The 20,742-nt window shown below is 41.3% G+C and overlaps 1 protein-coding gene across 3 annotated transcripts in view; it reads left to right on the top strand.

The window, feature by feature from the left end:
- dennd1b (DENN/MADD domain containing 1B) overlaps nt 1–20,742 on the top strand; it is a 103,427-nt gene that overhangs the window by 65,007 nt on the left and 17,678 nt on the right. For 2 of the 3 annotated variants that reach the window (XM_053430362.1, XM_053430361.1), the window contains 4 exons: nt 1,040–1,141; nt 10,196–10,321; nt 13,531–13,632; nt 19,365–19,455. In XM_053430362.1, the coding sequence (XP_053286337.1) occupies nt 1,040–1,141; nt 10,196–10,321; nt 13,531–13,632; nt 19,365–19,455 (421 nt within the window). Of the gene's footprint in view, nt 1–1,039; nt 1,142–10,195; nt 10,322–13,530; nt 13,633–19,364; nt 19,464–20,742 lie in introns of those variants that run through there. The other variant, XM_053430363.1, reaches the window with a different exon arrangement.

Genomic DNA, 20,742 nt, shown 5'->3' with positions numbered 1-20,742 from the left:
TGTGGGTGTGTGTGCAATTGTGCAAATGCGTATGTTAGTCTATGCGTGTGTGTGTGTGTGAGGGTGTGCAAATGCATATGCTATAGTGTGCGTGTGTGTGTGTGATATTTGTCTGACAGTTGCAGCAGTGGCAGTATTTATCACACTCTGCATCCATGACAGACCCCCTTTCCACCACTACATAATTAGTCCAGATCAGCATGTGAGCCTCCGCTGCACAGGCTGTCACAAAAGTGACAAACTAGAAATTCACACACTATGCTGTACACAAGACCCCCCCCCCCCTGCACACACAAACACACACACACCTGCCTGCATCCTGTACCACACTGAAATAATTGTTGAATTTGTCGCCATCAGGATGCACACAGTACAGCATCACTGTGCTGTTGTTGATGCATGAGGTGTTGGTGCTGTTGAAAATGTTTGCCCAGTCCAAATGTTTTCTCCCAGTGCCGTTCTTCATTCTCTGAGTTAGTTTGTTACAGCAAAGATGTTTTAATATTATTTATGTTTTCCCACACATCATTTTTCATTGTTAATCGTAAATCAGTGTGACGACAGTGTGGTTTTAAATGTGGCCACTTTGTTTTCTCCTTTCTCGTTGCTTCAGGGCATCAATGACTTTGTCTGCTGGGAAACACACATGGGCCTCAGGATTAAAATTTGATCTTGATTTAATAAATACCCAAATAACATTTAATGATCGGCCTTTTTTTTTATATGCCAAACATAATTACCAGTGTAATAATGTACGTACATAATTGTTTAAAAAAATATGGCGGGTAATGGTTTATATTTTACGGCCCTATAAAAAACAAATATTTAAACCAATAAAAATGTGCTGGGTTTTGATAAAAAAAATAAATAAGCATAACATTTGTTAAGCAACAATTAAAAAATATATTATATAAACTTCTATTTGACACAAAAATAGTTACAGTTGGATATTTGTTAAGTATTTTTAGACAGTGGTCAGAACTGTTCTGAATTACTGTGACTGTGCTTTGCCAATAACTCTGCACATGTTCTCCTTCAGAGAGTACGCAGTCGATCACTGGAGGATGTGGTTATTCTGAATGTGGATACCAACACCCTGGAGAGTCCATTTGAAGACTTGCACAACCTGCCCAGTGACGTGGTGAGACACACACACACACACACACACACACACACGCAAACACTCACACACTTTTATACTTCTACCTATGTGAGGGCAGATACTAACATATTTAATCTTTCACATGAATTGCAGAGTTACATCAAAAAGAATCAGCTCTGTCAATAACATAAGACATTAATACATGTGATTTACAGGTACAGACCTTAATCCTCGAACAGCTCTTTGTTTTGTAAGGACTGGCCAAAATGTCCCCACTCTGTGTGTGCGCCTCGACTTGTACTTCTATCGTTTGAGTTACACACACCCACACACACACACACACACACACACACACACACACACACTCACACACCTACCTTCCAGAGATCCTCAACCTTTATTGTCTCATTACACTTGACACACAGAATGTTCATTTTTACTCACTTGCATAAACACAAATTTTCTTGTCCTTCAATGTACTTACGGTCTCTCTCTCTCTCTCTCACACACACACACACACACATACACACACACATACACACACACACATGCAGAAACTTGTCAAAGTACAGCGCTGTCCCCTCCCCACATCATTAATGAGTGCAGCACTGGCTCCTCGTATTGTGGCTGTCTAAAGTAAACTCCCGTTGTGTCGTATGACGCTTGAAGGCGAACAGCATTCCCCCGACCATCAGAGGCTTGTGGGAAAATGTGCAACTCCTTTCTCTTCATCTCCAACCATTCTAATCATTATTTCACATAGTCTTGCATTTCTGCCTGCCCACTGGCACGTTTCTGAGAACGGGAGATCGGAGGAGGGAACAAGGCAGAGGAAAGAAAAGAAAAGGCAGAGATGGGTGATTTTCTAGGGGGAGAGAGTGAGAGAGTGGGAAGAAGGGGGCCAATTACCAGTGTGGGCAGTGAAGCCACCTGCCAGCGCATCGTCTCTTTAATTAATGGAGCACTGACGGCGGTCAGTGCTACAGGAAACATCACCACGACGTCAGGGTCACTTGCACATTCACACACCTTCTTACACACACACACACACACCTTCTTACACACACACACACACACACGCACATACACACACACACAAACAGACATTCAGAACAACACACGTTCTTGTCTCCCCTGTCTCTGTCAAAGCAGGGATCTGTTTGTTGAGCTGTTTTCCTGGGCGTGTGTGTATTAGGCCTCCTCTGTGAGACACTGAGGCCCCGCTGAGATTGTGCACGAACTATTACCCACGTTACTCACGGTGTATACTCAGGTTCCACCGCCTACTGGACTCCTGCCCTGACAGCAGTATATAATTCAATCCCCTGCCCGGCGGACTCCAGACCTTCTCACTCCCACACTTCTCTGGTTCTCCTGATTTAGCACTGCTCAGCCTACTACAACTGCTAGTGCGTATGAATGCCTCCTTACTACCTGCACCAGTGTGATCTTTCCTACATTTTATACCATTTCCTGCCTACTACTTTTAGACTGTTTGCCTGCCTACCTTATCGCCTGCCTGGCTGCTCGAGTTTCATGACACCTGTCTCCATTCTTGTCTCCCTCTCGGAGTACTTACCGCCAGCCTGGACGTTTCTTCCACCCGCTGTTTGCTTCTCTGCCTGTGTGCCTGTCTGGCTGCACTACCTTCCTCTCACTTCCTGCCTGCTTGCTTTTCTGCACCCAGGGACTCAAGTCCTAAATTAAACTGCAAACTGAGTTTGTCATAAAAAGGAGTCAGGGCTTTTGAAAAGCGACAGAAGCAGAGAGAAAAGCCTTTGTCTTTGCCGTATGATAAATTAAGTGGCAGGCTCAGAGCCTTTTTCGCTTTGATCCCCTACTCACCATTTTTCCTGACTAATGACAGAACATAGCCCGCATATCATGTCAAATTACACCACCTGAAACAGAAGCTTCTCTGGCATTAATATATTTATTGTAACAAATTGTTGTTGTTGTTTTTATTCCTTTTTCCTTTTTTCCCCCGTCCCCTCTTATCTTTTCACCGGTGCTAGTAGATTAATAAGGAAGCGAGCAGGTACTAATTGAGTGGAATTCCAGGTCTCTTGTTAGTTTGCTTGTTAGCGATGAGGACATGCCACATGGCATTTGATGTTTGTGTTTACACACAGAGAGATGTTTGAGGCATTGTGCAGTTTGTCAACCAGAGGCCTGAAATGTTGATTAATGCTTTGTGATTCTCCGCCGCAGCCCAAACGGCGGCGCGTTGTTTCAGAGCTATTAAACCCGCTCGTCGTTTCCTCTAAATCGCACTGTAACACAGGCTACTTCACACACAGGCTACTTCACACACTTCATTCACTGTGAAACTGAATCCCTACTCTCCAAGTCATGAATATTCTCATTTTAAAAGTGCGGCGTCGCTTCATGTGAATATACGAAGCATGTAAAGGATTATAAGTTAAAGGCCACAGGCTTTTTTTTTGTGTGTGCATACATCAAGTAAAAAGGGAAAACAAAGCGCTCTGATGTTGATTTAAACAAACCTTAAGAGATCCGTCTAATTATGGCATCGCAGACTGTGAGCACATGTGGACTGGATTACGTGGCCCGGCTGACCAGTGGCCAGGCTTTTAGCAGGTTCAGAGTTCACAGTTGTCCTGAATTAGCCGCCTTCTTTCAGACAGGACCCCTACACCGGCTCCACTAGTGCCCGCCCCTTAATGGTCTTTCCCCACAATTTCACACATAATATTTTAGATTTATTGACTATTACAAACGCTACCATGCCAGTAGCGGTTCCGTTTAGTAAAAAAAAAAAAAAGAGGAAGGATCTAGATGAGAGAGTAATTGTTAATGGGTCAAAAAAGGATGCAAAAATCTCCAGAGAATAAGTTTTGACATTTTCTTTAAATTGGAAAGTGACTTGAATCAGAAGTTTATAACATTTATCGTCTTTTTATTTGTCCTTTTTGAGGATTGGATTTGTCTTTTAAAATGTTTTGACAGTTAAAAGAAATCAATGTTATCAACCTCTTTCATTTTTTCATCTTTTTCGATTTTTTACCCCCTTTTGTTATTTATAGCTGCAACATGCAAAATGTCTACTGAGCATCCGTCTAAACAGCTCCTATTTTAACCAGTATATTTTTATATTTTGTATGAAAAATAATGGAGATCAAGGAACTTTTTAGATCCTTTATTTGAGTTTGCGTTTTTTATTTATTGTTGTTTTTAATAAACATGGTGATAGTGTTCGAGAAATAAAGGAATATATTCAATAGTTTTCCCCATTAATAAATCATACTAATCTCAGAGAGACTGTGCTTGTGTCAGTAAAATCAATGTGTTGACAAGCACACTGAAATGAAATAGTCAATAAAAAAGCTGTAGTTTTTCCCTGGAAGATCAAGGTATTTCTGTTTCTTTTTCTGAAATCCACAGTTCCTCTTCCGCACCCAGATTTGTGTTGATAAAGTTATAATTGGCTTTTTTGCCGGTGGAGCTGTTTACTGCACTCGTCATTAAAAGTATCCAAGAATAGCAAATTAGGAGTCTGTTAATTCTGAAAACAAACACTGTGCGACTGAATCGGATTCGTATTTGATCCCGGCAATTGATCTCAAACCAATGACGGAAGAACGGAGGATTTTTTTTTCATGTATTATTCTTTCTGTGCCACATATTCAAGCTGAGGTGCTACAATGCAGCTCACATCTTTATTTTCAGATGCTCCTTTTCACATCACAGCCTAATTCCTTCTATTCTCCTCCTCTCTGCCGCTCGCTACTTTGCTGACACCGTGTACCCATGCATTCCGAGCCCTCACACATTTGATCATTTGTATTCCCAATCAAGGGGGAAATTTACAGCACACACTCCTACTTCCTGTATTTCAAGCCTGCATTTGGAGGTTTACAAATGAATGAGGGGGTTGAGGTTGTGTCTGCGCGCCTCTCCTGAGATCACCTGGCACACTTAATCAAACATCGCGGCTTTAATTTGGTGTTCATTTTCCGACGCTCCCAGAAAACAACATCTACATCATCATCTACAAGCGAGCACAGCCGACAGCAGCCGCACTCACACACACACGCACACACAGATGCACAGACACGCGCGCACACACACACCCACACTCTTATCGGCCAGGAATGTTCATCAATGACACTCAGATCTAGCTCAGGAGTAAACTTTTGCTACTCACAGATTTTTGAGTTTCTCCGCCAGATTCCCCCCATTTTGAGTTTGGATACAGCCGATTGTGCCTCATTTCACTGGAGCCCTTCTTAGTGGAGCGGAGCCATCTACTGTAAAGCCCCTCGCACACTGTACTAACTACATGGTAGCTCAGTTGTGAGAAGGCTGTTGCTCCACCTCAGTTACATTCTGTGCATTTTACAGAACCGATCTCGCTGCCGCAACGTACGACAGGCAAAGCTTCTGATTTTGTGGCCGTGTCGACTCCGTGCTTTACCAACTGCAAAGACCATTTGAATCATTACCTGAAGGGGTAACGATTTGGTTTTAAACGGCGCTGAACTCTTCACACACCTACACCGCGGTGTGAGCAGCCGTTCCTTTGCTCATGTGGAGTTTAAAAGCTGCACTTCATTTTCACATAGTCGTTCTGCCGCCGGTTGGCTCCGGATTAAAAGTCAAAAAAGGGAGAGCAGCATCACCCACTGCGTAAGTTATTGAAGTGAGAGATGACATTTAGCTGTAGTTAATTATGTATGCAAAACTCAGCTGCTCGGCTGCTAGAAGAGGTCAGCCTGACAAAGTAACCTCACACCGGGGAGAATCTCGTGGCAATGGGATAGCCCTATTAAAACACACACACCGAGACTTTTCCTCCCCTTTGCTTTCCCACTCCTTTTCCTTTCGCCTGACTAATGTATAGTGTTGCATACAATATCGTGTGACTAAGAATTGCACGTCTCACTGCTCGCCTCAGTAATAGTCCATCTATTCTAGTCTTTCTTGATTTTTACATAATATACATTTTATCCCCACACTTAACTAATCTAATATTCACAGTAGTTATTTTTACTATCCTACCTCAGACTTTTGTTAAGTGTGGCGTGTGGCTGCTTATGGGAGGTTGTAGTTAACTCCACCTCATCAAATGTAGTAATGTCCCCATCGTTCTGCAATTCTATTGTAAGACGAAAAAAAGAGTTGATTTAAAAAAAAAAAAAACATTCATAAAATATTTAATTTTAAATTGTACGAATGGATATGATTTCTAGATTCTGAGTCACATGCTCATTGTTTACATGTATACGTGCATGTGTGAGAATATATGCCCGTGGTTTTCCTTGTGTGTCTTTGTTCGAATTTGTATGTGTGTATGAGTGTGTGTGTGTGTGTCTGTGTGTGCGTGTGCGTGTGTGCGTGTGTACAGTTCAGACTGCAGCACATCAAAAGAAAGTGGGAGATTTTCATAACTATTTCTTTCTTTGTAGTTCTTTAATTGCGTCCCCATGGCTTTCTTTCCCTGGACAGAATCTTAAACAAAACATTCTTTTTTTGTGAGAAGAAAAACCCAACTTTTCATTTATTTTTTTATTTTGTTAAACAACAGACACGTGTCAGGGTCGTTATTTGGGAGGAGTTGTTTTATGCTCAAGTGAAAATTTTATATAAAATTCTAAATATATACTTGTGTGTGTAACTTTAATCTTTATTTATTCATTTTTATTTTAGTTTTATCAGCTTAATATTATCAGCCTAGCGCCTACATTTGGCATGTTTTGATTGCTATCTTTTCTGTTGTTGTTTTTTTCTCTTAACGTGGAAGTCTATGATTTTTCCAATGTTAATTAACTGCAGCGACCATGTCTGTTTATATAATCACTTGAATTGAAATATTATTTCTTCATTCACGACTGCAATGATAAAACCAAGATTATTATATTATCAGGTTGAGTTTTATAATATAGTAGCAGCAGTTGTACACTTCATTGTCTCTTGTTTTGTCAACATCACCCTTTCTCTTCCTCTAAAAGCTTGTGCTGGAATAAATGTATTATATACTACATACAGTACCTCAGTGTTTTATTAGAAATAGATAGTATTGATGCATCAAGTCACTCTGTGTGTGTGTCTGTGTGTGTCTGTGCGTACAACAAGCACTCACACACTGATCTGCCTGGTGTCACCTACAGTGGTATCATCCCTTACAGTCAGGCAGGGATCATCATTGCACCTGCTAATTACCATCTCCAGCTGGAGAGTTAAATGGAGATCTGTTCCGTGTCTGACCTTTGAACCCCTGCTCTTTATGTGACGCACTTCAAACCCTGTTTTGGGCTGGCTGGGCCGGGCCTTAATGAGGCCCCATGTCTGCCCTCTGTGGGCTGTGCGCGTTGGATGCCCTGCTTTCATCCCCGACCATCTTCCCTTGATGTAAATTGAAAAGATCACAGCTATGGGGAGAAGACCTGTACTGGAAAGGCCTCTCTGCATAGATTATGAATATCATAACTCAACAGTTTTTTTTATTTCCTGCTCTCCCACAACCACACAGCCCTCTCTCTCTCCTCCTGCCCACCCCCTCTCCCCCCCACCCCATCTTTCCCTGTACAATGCTATAGTTCTAATTGGACCCAATGGGGGACTTTCTGCTTTTGATCTCATCACCGCCACTGTGACTTTACACTAAAAATGTCACTGCCAAATAGGGTTATCACCTGTAGAGCTTGGCCTTCCTCTGATGCCTGTACGCATCTCGTTAGCTTCACTCAAACTGGAGAAGTTAATTAGTCTGACAGGTCTATTACCGTGGAGGCACACCTGATGATTGTGGTGTAGGCAATTACTAACCATACATTTATTTTTTGTATCTCTTTCAAGGTGGTCGCTTAACAAAAACACTCGTCCGGTATTTTGTCATTTCGCCGCTACCATGTTTGTGACATTTGATGAATTAATTGATCACCGGAATGGGAGTGAATCATTTTTCATCTTGCTTAATTTTACTCATGGATCTTCAAACTTTATCACCCATTTTTCTCAAACACCGGGAAGCAAAGGGAGTGATTGTGTACCCACCTCATTAAAAAGTGTCTGCCACTGCAGTGCTCTCACCCGTTCAAAGCCGCAGTACAGAACTCTGTGTGCAGAGTAAACTCCACTATCCCATCTCCTCTGACAGTCTTTGGGGTATGCCTCCTCCTCTTAGACTGACATTGTGTTCGCTTTGATTCTCCCCCCCAGAAAAAGACAGTTTAATGATTTGCAAGGATGAAAAAAAAAAATATGTGAAAATGCACACAAACATGAAATATTAATTCCAGAAAGGGCTTTACATAAACATAAAAGCATTTAGCACAATGAGTGAATATGGAGATGACACTTGTTAATTTAACCGTGATAAACTTTCTATTTGATGCCTGGGAGCTTTTGCAATGGCACCACGGGGACGTTGTGGAGAGTGAGAAAGCCCAGGGGAGAGGAATCGACGCTGTTCATTTTGTCTTTGTCCCAGTTTACGACTGCCACTCTCTCCGCCATCCCTCTCGCTTTCTTTCTCTCTACGCCTCTCTGTTTATTTCTGCCTGTCCTCTGTTCGAGCTGTGCTAACACTTTGCTTCTCCTCCCTCCAGTTTTCCAGATAGGCTAATTGCGGTCGCCCAGTCCGTGATATCCCTCTAACGCCGCGGCCTCACAGCAGGATGCATTTGTCCACCTCTCTTTGAAATTGACCAGATCAAAATAATAATATCACATTGCAGAGCAACTGGAGCCATTTAGTGGTGGATTGAACCTCTGGTTGTCTTTCTGCCTAGAAATACTGTTACGAACAATAACAGCATCAAAACCAAGAAATAAAAGATTTTGTTTTAAAGCAGTGAACAAATCAGTCAGAAATAGCAGATACATATCTGACACAAACACTGATCACACTCCATTTAATGTTTTGCTGTATTAGGAGGCGATTTAATGAGCTGGAGAAATAAGCAGCACATTGTTAAATTTAAAAGGCAAACTACCAACCACAAATGTCAATTTACTCTGTTCCTGGTTGTTTCACATGCACTTTATCTCCTCTGCATAGGCAGTAGGTTTTATAACATAGAGATACACAGAACATCCTCACCTTACCAGTCACATGCACCGTTCTGTAGGAATCATTCATCTGAGTTCTATGTACATTAAGCATTGATTCATACTTTATTTTTTTGCTTTTATAACAAAGCAATGCAGTGTTATTCAGGGTTGAAACTGTTATTCTGTTTTTTACGAGTAAAGGTGGAAGCTTCTATAAACTTATCGGTTTTCTTTTGAAATCATGATTCAATTCCATGCAACCGCTACAACAGCCCACTCCTCACTGCATTCAGTAATACAGAGCTCCTATGCAACCCAATCATGCTTTTGTGCGAAGCTGGCACAGCCCACACACAGAGTGGCAGTCCCTTCGCTATCTCTGCCTCCTCCTCGCTCTGCCACTGCACAGTCAGACTACTGCTGAGCAGGTGAGGAGAGCCTCTTGACAACTTCCTTCCCAGACTCCCCAGGGCCCGCTGGCCAGGGTGAATCTTTTGTCATCCTGAAACAAGCCCGGGCCTGCTGCTTCTCCACTCTCGCCTGGAGTCCTGGAGACGGAGCCAGGAGAGAGGAAAATAATTAAAGACATTTTATGTCAAGTGTCCCTTTCTAGAGGGAGTCCGGGAGAGCCAACCGGGGAGGGGAAAACAGGAGAAAGAGAAAGGAGGGGAGTCAGAAAGGAAATGAAAAAATGGAAGAGTAGGTGATGGGTAGCAAAGCGGGGGTGGCAACGTGGAGAGAGAGGGTGAAGAACGAAGAGTGAGGATGTGAGTTTCCATTTCCTCTCTGCTGTCCCCTCCTTCTCGCCAACCCCCCATCCTCTGCTCAATTAGCAAAGCAGCAGGTGCTCGCAGCAGCACAACAGATAAGCTCGGAGGAAAGGCTGAAGACTTTCCCTTTCTTCTCTTTCCTTTTTTAAGATGACCTGCAAATGTGATACTTCACACCCAGAATGGGCTAGCTGTTTCCTCCACCAATTTCAGAGGTGATAATTCAACTTTTACCTCTCCACCCCTGCCTCCCCCAATCTCTCCCTCTCCTTCTCCCTCTCCCACACCCTCCTTGTGTTTCCTCCAGGTGTCCTCTCTGAAGAGCAAGCTGAAGAAGCAGTCGACGGCAACAGGAAGTGGTGTGGCGAGGTCCTTCATGAGAGCGCAGGCCGCTCTGTTCGGATGCTACCGAGACGCCCTGAGATATAAACCAGTAAGGATCCAGTGTCAATAATTACAGAGCGATATTAACAGCAGCACCGTTTCATATGTGGGCTGATATACACTTAAATGAATCTTGAAATATGCACTGGTTTACCATTAGACCCATTAGATTTGAGGCATAGTGTTAAATCTAATCTTTTTGTAACAGTTTGTCCATCCATATAAAAAAGGAAAACCATTTTTCCACTCTTGTCTCGTGTTGTGGCTCTCAACATGTTCTGTCATGTCCCCTTTCAGAAGATGTTCAAAGCCCTGAACCACATAATTTTTAAATCAATCAATCAATCAATCAATAACAATAATCCTAATGAGGTATAGGCAGGTTTTCCCATCATATAAATGCAACTAGGTGTTGTCCATGTCCCCATGCAGTGACTGTATGTTCCCCAAATATCTTCTTACGTTTCTAGTATCTGTGATTTCCAAGAACATGCAAACATAACAAAAGTTTTTTTGTTATGTTTGTATGTATGTTTATTGTGCCTAAAAACACTTTTGTCTTGTTAATAAAAAACGCAACAAAAATAATATATCTCTGGATAATCAATAAGCAGCAGACAAACGGATTCAAACTTTTTCAACCCTCAAATTTCAACAAAGCTTTTTGCTTCTTTGAATTGCATTTAGATAATGAGACAATAGATAAATATAATATAAATATAAATATATAATGGATAAAGGCCACAGACTGAATCTTTATCTGAAAGAGGAAACATACATGAATATTTTTGCGCTCCAGAATATGCAGTCATACTCGTGAACTCAGTTTGTGTGAAATGATTCAAATTTCCCCGTCTTCCGGTTGCAGTGGGGCCGTTTCGACTGAAGGTAAAAGGTGTGTTGTCAGTCAGAGCGCAGAGCTGAGGTGGGCCTGTCTGAGGTGGTGAAATGTCAGAGGAACCGAAAAGAGTCGGGACGTTCCCTTTGAAGATTCCTTTTAGCCACCTTTGGTGTTTCACTCTCCTTTGCTAAGCCCTCCTAACGTTTCTTCTCGATATCTTTTCTGCTTATCAAGTCTGAGTCAGAGCAAAGCAAACTACAGCATGTCCTGTTTGTCAAATAGCGAGGCCTTTGTTCCTTTGGCTTTGAGATTAATTGGACTTTGTGGACTACCGGAGTCAAGATGCTACATTATTGATGCTGTCTCATTTTTCTTCATACAGACAGTATACGAACAAGCTGCCTCCCCTCTGACACAAGCACTCTGTGTGTGTGTATATATTTGTGTGTGTGAGCACAACACGCAGTTAATTCTGAGTTCGCTCTCGCTCACACCACATCTTAGATGGTATCTGTATAAAAGCCTTGGAGTTTACATACATGCACATCTGCATTCATGAAGATGCAGATGATTCTCCCTGTGTTCTGATATCTGTGGAACATCACTTTACTAGTTGTTGCTCCGAGTCGAGGAGAAGATCTTCCTCGACAGAGCCGAGCGGAGCGATGGGGTTCACTGGTCCATATGCCTCGACAGAAGGAGGGGTGTGGATGCTTGGTGGGAGTCTTGCTGAGTTGTAAATGAAACAATACTGGAAAAGGATAATGAGTTGAAAAGCAATCAGCTGATTAGAGCAGCATTTCTTAGGTCATCTGTTTCCTCTCACGTCGGTGCTCCCCCAGGTGCTTCTCACCAGCTCGGAGCGGCACACGTGTCTGACACATGAACCTGAAATAGCAATTCAAATTAATTTTCACCACCATTGATGAAACCAAGTCAGTTGGGTGTCTATTCATGGCTGCGTGCTCGGTACCTACTCGTGGCACAATTTGCCAAAGTTCTACTCAAGTTGGCATGTACCATTTCATATCATCCGACCAAGTGTCAAAACTCTGCAGGGGGGGGATGTGATGGGTTTCCAATTAAGTAAACTGGGTTTTAGACACAACCTTCCCCCCCAGCAGCTGTTTAGGAAGTTGACAAATAATGGTAATTTATCGCTAAACCCTTGTTTCAGTTAGATGTGTTAAAACATTACAAGTACCAGGAGTGAGTTTGTATAGATTAGCCCCATTGTATTGCTCTCAGTGTTGTTATAATTTAACTTTATTGACTAAATACAATTAAGTTTTTTTCATTGTCTTTGATGCGCTGGTTGCTCTGGTGGTTTCAAAAGTAAATACAAAAGATTAAATTCATGTTGGTGTCTCACAGCAGTTGTGCTGACATGTATGTACCACAGGATTTGGCTGGACATTGATTTGTACACTGACCCACTCCTATTAAAGTTAACTTGGAAAGTTTTTTAGTCCCAGAATGCTTTTTATCTTCGTAGCTGCAGCGTGGTCCGAGGCTGTAGCCATGCGAAGACAACGCTGATTGAACCACAGCTGAGGCGTCTTTAAACTCGGCTTTTAACGCGAGAATACGCCTTAAAAACTTTGTGTGATGTAAGTGGAGCAGTGTCTCTGTGATGTAATTTGGGCCACTGGTATCATCCCCTTTAAAATGGGGTTAGTCTCCAGTGTCGTTAAGTTGTTTTTATGTGCCACGCTGTGCTCATAGCCTGGAACACACAAAGCACATTGTTTCACACCAGAAGAATTCGGAGCATCACTGAAATATGTGAGAATTATGTTAATTATGAGAAAACATGAGTTGGAGATGACTGTGGGGCTGAGTGTGATTGGCCTGCAGTGGTTCTGTTGTCATCCTCCATGTCTATAGCTCACAGGCCAAAAGACATGATGTAAGAAATAGTAATAATGTGTTAATGTGCGCGTACAGGGGAGTTTACTGGGACACTGTCTTCTGGTCTGGGGGAGAGCGTGTGCGCTCTGCCAGGGGAACGTGTTATTCTATAAGGCACTATTATTATTGTTTTACTCTCCCTCCTCCTCTACCTTCCTTCCTCTTTCCTTCCTGTCTCTCTTTTTACGCTCAATTTTCATTTCAGGCTCACTTGGCTCACTAATGAAGAAATCAGTTGAAATAGTTCTTTGTAAGAAAGTGCATAATGAAAGCAGGCGCGATGCGAGTGTCTCAGTGCTGTGAATCACATTATAAACCACAGCGCTCGGTTCAGACCCCCTGCCTTTCAACACACCAAACGCATCTGCCTTCCTTCCTGCGGCTCGTTTCTCAACCGAGTAAACACGGCGAAAAACAGATTGATACAAAGAACTGTGAGCCAAAAATGAATTAGAAATAATTGTGTGTTTTCATTTTTGTCAATAACGTCTCCCTGGACTCCTCAGGGGGAGCCTATCACTTTCTGTGAGGAGAGCTTCGCGAACCACCGCTCGAGCACCATGAGGAACTTCCTGTCCATGGCTGTCAACCTGCAGCTCTTCAAACAGGTACAAACATCTGTGTGTGTGTGTGTGTGTGTGTGTGTGTGTGTGTGTGTGTGTGTGTGTGTGTGTGTGTGTGTGTGTGTGTGTGTGTGTGTGTGTGTGTGTGTGTGTGTGTGTGTGTGTGTGTGTGTGTGTGTGTGTGTGTGTGTGTGTGTGTGTGTGTTAATAATCATTTTACAAACCTCTTTTAAGCCAAATAAGCAGGTTTATGCAGTTGTTTTTTAATGCAGGTAGAAAAGTTTGCCTCTTGGTTTATTATTTTCTTTCCAACGTCATGTTCAATGTCAAAATTGCGCCGGAAACTGAGAAGCTCTCTCACCCCACTGTCCTTCCAGTGTTGCATCTTGGATGATATGAAGAAAAATAAGCTATTGTGTGTTGTTCCCATGATGTAAAAAAAAACATCTATACATAAACATTAATGATTATTTATGCATCAATGCCCAGAATTTCCTCAAGTGTCCAGAATGCCAAAACAAAGAAAAGGAGCAGATTTGAGTGTTCGCTTGGTTGTCATGTTTCCATCACTGCCGATTGGAGCTGGATACAAACCTGTGTCTACTGCAGAGTCATTTGCAGAGAGTCTCCATTCCCAGGGCAGAGAGAAAGCCAGATGTTAGAGGGAGGAGGTACTCAGTCTCTGTAACGAGTCAAATTAATATGAACAATGAGAAAATGTGCAAATTCCGGTTATGTATTTGACTTTGACCGTGTAAAAACTGGACTTTATTTACTTATCTATAGATTGCTGTCACTTATATATATGTATAAAACACTGACACTGATGCACAGCTCTGTCCCTGTGAGCGTCAGCCGAGCACATATGGAAACAGATGACTGATAGAAAAGCAGTTCTTCCATGGCAGGCTACTCTGTCCTTTCCCCATCAATGTCAGTTTATTTTTAAGCTGTTTATTTTTTTGAGCAGATTTTTTTTTTATTTTGCAGGTCTAAAATAAAGAATCTTCAGTTTTATAGGTAGAAACTGTCTCTCAGCACCTCATGTGCTCAGCAACCTGTCAACTGGGTAAAGTTAGCATTTAGTATCTTGACAGTTCAGTAGTTCAGAGTCAGGAAAAATGGAGACGAGAGAGAGAGATAGTGGGGAGGGGGGGGGGGGACTGGGATTATAGATGGTTATTGACCCCGAGAAACTGTTTACTGTGGTTATCTCCCAACACTCCTCTTAATGTGTCTCTGTTTGCTCAATTTTACTGAATGTACAAAAACAACCACGATAAGTCAGGCATGTTAGAAGTACTCTTACTGTACAAAGCCATATCAGGTCAGGCAAACACATGTGGCAACTTTAAACATAGTCATCAGAAAGCAATCTATTTATGTTTAGTGTATATGTAGAGTGTGTGAGTGTGTGTTTTTGTACAGTTGTGAGGACATTTTTATCCAGTTCTCACGACTTTGACATGCTTTTTGAGGGATAAGACTTGGTTTTAGTGTTGTGGTAAGAAATAGGTTTAGGTCAGAGTAAGGGTATTAAGTCAATGAGTTGTCCTCACAACATTAGAAGGGATCGGAGTGTGTAGGTGTCACTCACACTGCCCCTGCTGTGGGAACTAAATCTGTTAACTCACTGACATCACGGGGACTCGTCTTCCTTATGGGGGGAAAAATAACATAAATCATTGAATTTTAAAGTGAAGTCACGTTTTAGGTCAGGGTAAGGTTAGGTATGGTGTGTGTGTGTGTCTGTGTTTGTGTGTGTGTGTGTATCAGGGAGTAACTATCCTTTATTCATGCTTGGTTACACGAGTTCCCCCTAAAATCACTCATGTATACTTAATATGTTTTTCACCCCAAATCCCTTCAGCGAAACTAAACTTAGCTGAGCCTGCGCTGAGAGGAGAGACACCTCTGGCTCCAAAGAAAATTTCCTCTCACCCCTTGAATTTTTCTTTGTGCTCTCTGACCCGTGATAGTAGTGTGATTTACCCCCGAGAGTTTCTGCACAGCGGCCCTCAATCAGCCTTTTGTTTTTCTGGACACTCTGCCCATCTATAATTTTCCCAGGCAGAGCAGATAGCGAGCATCAGTTCAAAGTGTCCTCCCGGCTGGCTCCTGCCTCGGCAGTAGCATTGGGAAACAGGCCCTTATCTCCTCCACCTCCTCCTCTCCAGCTCGGGGGACGGGGTTAGCTTATCTCCTCCACTCCTCTTTTGACTAAAGTGAGGGAGGCCAGTGCTTCGCCCGGGCTCTGCTCTGGCCATGACCCATACCCGTCCACAAACACAAACAATACTCAGCGTGCCTGGCCACACGCATACACACATCCATTGTATATACATAAGGCTGTGGGACTGGATTTGTTTTCTGTTTTTCTCTAGGTTTTTTCTTATTGATTGTTTTTACACCAACTTGTATTTTAAGCTTTTGTCCAATATATTGTCTTCACTGTCGGTATATTTCACATTATTTATAAGCAGATGAGTACAGCAGCTGTCTAACCAATCCCCCAGTAGCACAGGGAATAATACATGTATGGATTTTTATTAATAATAAAAAAATCAACAAATGTTGCATCGTAAATATTACAGTAAAAACAGGGATTAACCAACAGTAGCATTAGTTGAAAACTTTACTTTTAAAGGTAGTTAATTATTTTTTGCTAATTTGTTTTTCTGTTTTCTTTCTCTAGTTTAATTGAACAACAATAATTCCCAATGCGTGAAGTAAGGGTGTCATGGCTGCAATATTTGAGCTTTGGTGTAAACAACCAGGTTGTGTTGCTCCATTATTAATCAGGCAATCATCTGTGCTCGACTTTACACAGTTTATCTGAACCATTATTATTTAATGACATGTATCACTTATTCAATCACACAATAGCTTTGGGGATTTTTTAAATGTCATCTTTATGTCAAACCTGAACCAAATTCAAACCACATTTTTTGTGATTGTTACACCACAAGAAACTGTTGATCACACACTTACTGAAACACACGTGTGTAATGTGGAGGTGTCGCCTGAGTTTGAGGTGTTACCATCTCAACAGGAAATTGTTTTTTTTTTCCTGGAGATACTTTATTTAGTGATTTTGTTTTCTTTCCCTGAAGAGAAGCTCCTTGGTGTCATGATCTGCCAGAAATAAACAAATTCCTCACTGCCAAACAATTTTTAAAAACACACATTTTAATTTAAGATTTTTATTTTTAAATCCTCATAGATTTAACTAGATGAGGTTTGTTTTAAAGTGACCAACAGTAGGAACAAATTTTATTTTTAATATTGTGCCACTATGAAATATAGACACTGAGCCAACACTGGAATGATAACATTCAAACACACCACTCATTATGACACTTGTGCTCCCAGACGTTTTCCTTTCTGCTCGGTCCACCAGCTCTTCTGTGTTCAGAACAAAACAAGTGGGAGAGACCATCCTCAAGACTGCGGAGGGAAAACCTGTCTCCATTAACCTGCTTCCTATCAACTCAGCTCCTACACACTCACGAGCACACATGCACTCATGCATTATATCTGTGTGCGCTGTGCTAGCAGAGACTGATTCAATGAGCTCTCACTGAGCCACACAGTGGTTCATTGAGTCAGCAGGAGGTCTGATAATGTCCTGCCAAGAGCCTTTGGAGAGACAGTCAATCAATAACCGTCCATTGTTCTGTGTATAAATGAATGGGAATGAGCCAAAAGGTGCAAAATCAAACAATTTGATCATGTGGTGGCTCCCTCCACTTTACACAGTCTATAAGACTCCATATTGCAGGAGTTACAGTAAGCTGGTGAGTAAATGTTGTAAAAAGCTCCTGCTGCACATAATTAGTGATAGAAAGCTGCATCTTATAGCCAGTAAGCTTAAAGTCTTATTTGGATCTATACATTATAAATATTGGTGGTGATTTAGAGAATACATTTTATGAGCTTGATTAACATTTATCACATCATGTGAAGCACCAGTTGTGATAGTCTCCTTATGCTTCCTCTCTTTTTACCAAATCTGCTCTGGTAACTTAGCAAAGATGGTGGGGAGATCACAAGATGTCATGCAGACATGAAGAGGTGGAGCAGGGTTTTCCTCAAAATGTGAAACTCGGTTTGACATTATTTACACATGTAGTTTGGTCTGAGATTCTTTGGTAAGATGAATAGATAATTAAAGCAAAAGCATTTAAATTTCATGAAGTGACTTGTTCTTCTTGTCACTGGATTCACAGTGAAGTTCTTCCTGTTTGAGACTCGTCCTGAAATCACCTCCCGTTTCTCTGAGACGTTTTTTCCCCCTCTAATTTTGGGTGACTCTGGTGACAAAGAAAATGAGCTCCTTGTTTTCAACAAGTTGTTTTTGTGTCCATGCACGTACATGAGTGTGTGTGCTTGTGTGTGAGTGTCTTTGTCTGTCTGTGTGTGGTGATCACAGTCTGCCATTGTTGAGTAATGTCTAATTAAGGACCACAGTGCGGCAGGTAATGTGCCTGTGGTGTGTGCAGGGAGATGGGGGAGGGGGCGGATAGGTGATGATTTGGGTTGATTATCTGCACTAATTGGACTCGCCAAGTAGCCAAGCAGTGGTCGGAACCTGGAGTCTCACCTCTCATTAAAATGATCTAATGATGAGCTTCCAGATCCTCTGACCAGAGGAGCGGGCGGCGGGGTCGCTCACTAGTTAGCAGGCTGTCCCTGTGGATGTGCACCCGCTGCGACACTGAGACACTGTTGTGTTACACTTTGGACACACTCGCAGAGGTGGGTGTAGCATTGCTACCATTAAAACAAAATCTGTTGCTGTTTTTACATATACAAGCATTTGAAATGTAGGAGGTGGTGGTTTTTAATTAATGCAGTTATCAGTCAAAAATGTATTTCAGCGTTAAATCTAAATGACACCACTGCTGATTGTTAGCCGCTTTTTCCTCCCACCTCTAAACAAAAAGTCCTGTATGGATTATTAGGAACTTTTACGGGTGAAAACAAAGATTTATTATAGATAATAATATTATAAAGTTTTATTTCAATAGCGCTTATCTTAACGAGGTTATGGTTTGCTTTTCAAAACATATTGGAATTAATGCAAAAGCCTCAAACAATCTGATAGAAAGTTTTTCAAAGTGTAAAGTGCAGCTGAAACTTTCCAAAAGTATAAGGATGTCAGTAAAGTGTTGAAGAGGTTTGTTAATGGTTTAAAATATTTCATAGGAACATATTTATATATATTTATATACATATACACGTGCACACCATTTTGGCAAAACAATAAGATAAATGCCATTTAATGTGTTTGTAGGCGATATTTACATTATTTATGTTTTCCCTTCTTTTATTAGTTCATGCTTTAATGCTACTGTCTACTCTCATGTTATTGTATTGTGTTGAGGCGTGTTTGTGTGCATGTTTGCTTTTACCTGCACAACATATTTAAGAGCATTTGTGCTCATGAAATGTGTCTTGACTGTTGGGTCCATATTTATGAGATGGGGTTTTATGCGCTCCACGTTACACAGGGAGGAAATGAAACTTCCTCATGTCTCAGACAGCGTGCAGCATGTAGTCTGCGGCCCTAATCCCTCATCTGCTCCACATTACCAAATCCCTATTACCTGCACCCCACCTAATCTTCCTATGTAGTTTCCGTCAGGCAGGATTAATAACACCCACTGTGGTTAGAGTGTTTGAATCTCTGTGTGTTTGTTTAAGTGTGTCCACTTTCTCCCCCCCCACCTCCTCCCCCCTCCTTTAATAAGCACATTGTAATTTATGGTCCGTAGTTCATCGACGGACGGCTGGCCAAATTGAACGCAGGCCGCGGCTTCACCGACGTGTTTGAAGAGGAGATCACAGAGGGGGGCTTCTGTGGAAGTGAGTAGCGCCGGGCCCTGTCTATCAATTAGTCACCTGACGTGTGTTTGCCATATTTCGTGCAACAGGCAGAAGTTATTGTATTACAGTGAAACATTAAAAGTGTGAACGTAAAAATAAGGAGAAACCTTTTAAAGTTATGAAAATGAAAAAGAGTTTTGTGCTTCTCTAAACTGTGAACCAGTAAATTTAGGAAAAGACAATTATCACAAGAAACCGGCTTGATACAAACACACCTCCATATGAAGAAACGCTTATTTATAGTATTGGAAAAGATCACTTATTGCTCAAGAGAGAAAAGAAGTTGAGTACAGAAATAGGTTTAGAGATAAAGATATTAGCACTGTATAAAACTATTATTGTCAATTATTGTATAAAAGTCTGACACTACCCATTGTAGAATGTGAAGCTCCTCTACAGTTGTTTGCTTTGTTGCTGTTTTGTATATTTGTACAAAAGCAGTAAAATTGGAAAAAGGTTAAAAGACAAACAATTTTAAACTAGTTGAATAAACTTAAATCAGTAAATTGTATTATATACGTTTGTATAAAATGTCAATATGACTGCATTTCTCGTCCTCAGATTCTTATTGTTCACATCACATTTGAAGTCTTCTTTCTCATAAACACGCCTGTGACCACATAAAGGGCTTTAAATATTAATGCGCTAATTAGCTCTATTTTACTTTGAAGAATAGAGTTTAATTATTAATATAGATAATACATTTTTCTCATACACAAGTTGCTCTCAGCTGTTCTCAAATCAGTGCAGAGCTCAAATTAATAATGATAAATATATAAATAATAAAATGGCTTATTGTTTTCTATATTTTTGCCTCTCCAGTGTCATTTATATCAAAAATCCTTATTGGAACTGATAAACAGGTGAATCTCAGTGAAAGAATTAATCTCATTTTGGCAGGAATGAGCTTTATCACATCAGAAGTTTGAGTGTGAAACAAATCCCACAGGAGCGCTCAGACAAATGAGGTTGTTTTGATCATAACACCTCAGGTTTCGAGTCGTATTTACATGACAAGAAAAAAAGAAATGCCGTCCAGATGTTGCAGCTAAATACTCATCCTGTTATTATAAGGCTCATCTTTTCTGATCGTGACCCAAACCCCCGCTGTCGTCTGTAATTATCTTCTGTAAACACGTGAGAAAACAGTCCTCTATCCTGTCCGAGTTATATCAAGTCCAAGTTACATCAAGGTTCAATTCTAGATCATTTTCAATTGTAAAAGGTTAAGTTTATAATTATGATTGTAAAAGAGGCAAAAAGGTC

This window comes from Pleuronectes platessa, chromosome 9, assembly GCF_947347685.1.
Source record: "Pleuronectes platessa chromosome 9, fPlePla1.1, whole genome shotgun sequence".
Lineage (NCBI taxonomy): Eukaryota > Metazoa > Chordata > Actinopteri > Pleuronectiformes > Pleuronectidae > Pleuronectes > Pleuronectes platessa.
This window is presented reverse-complemented; position numbering and strand designations above follow the sequence as displayed.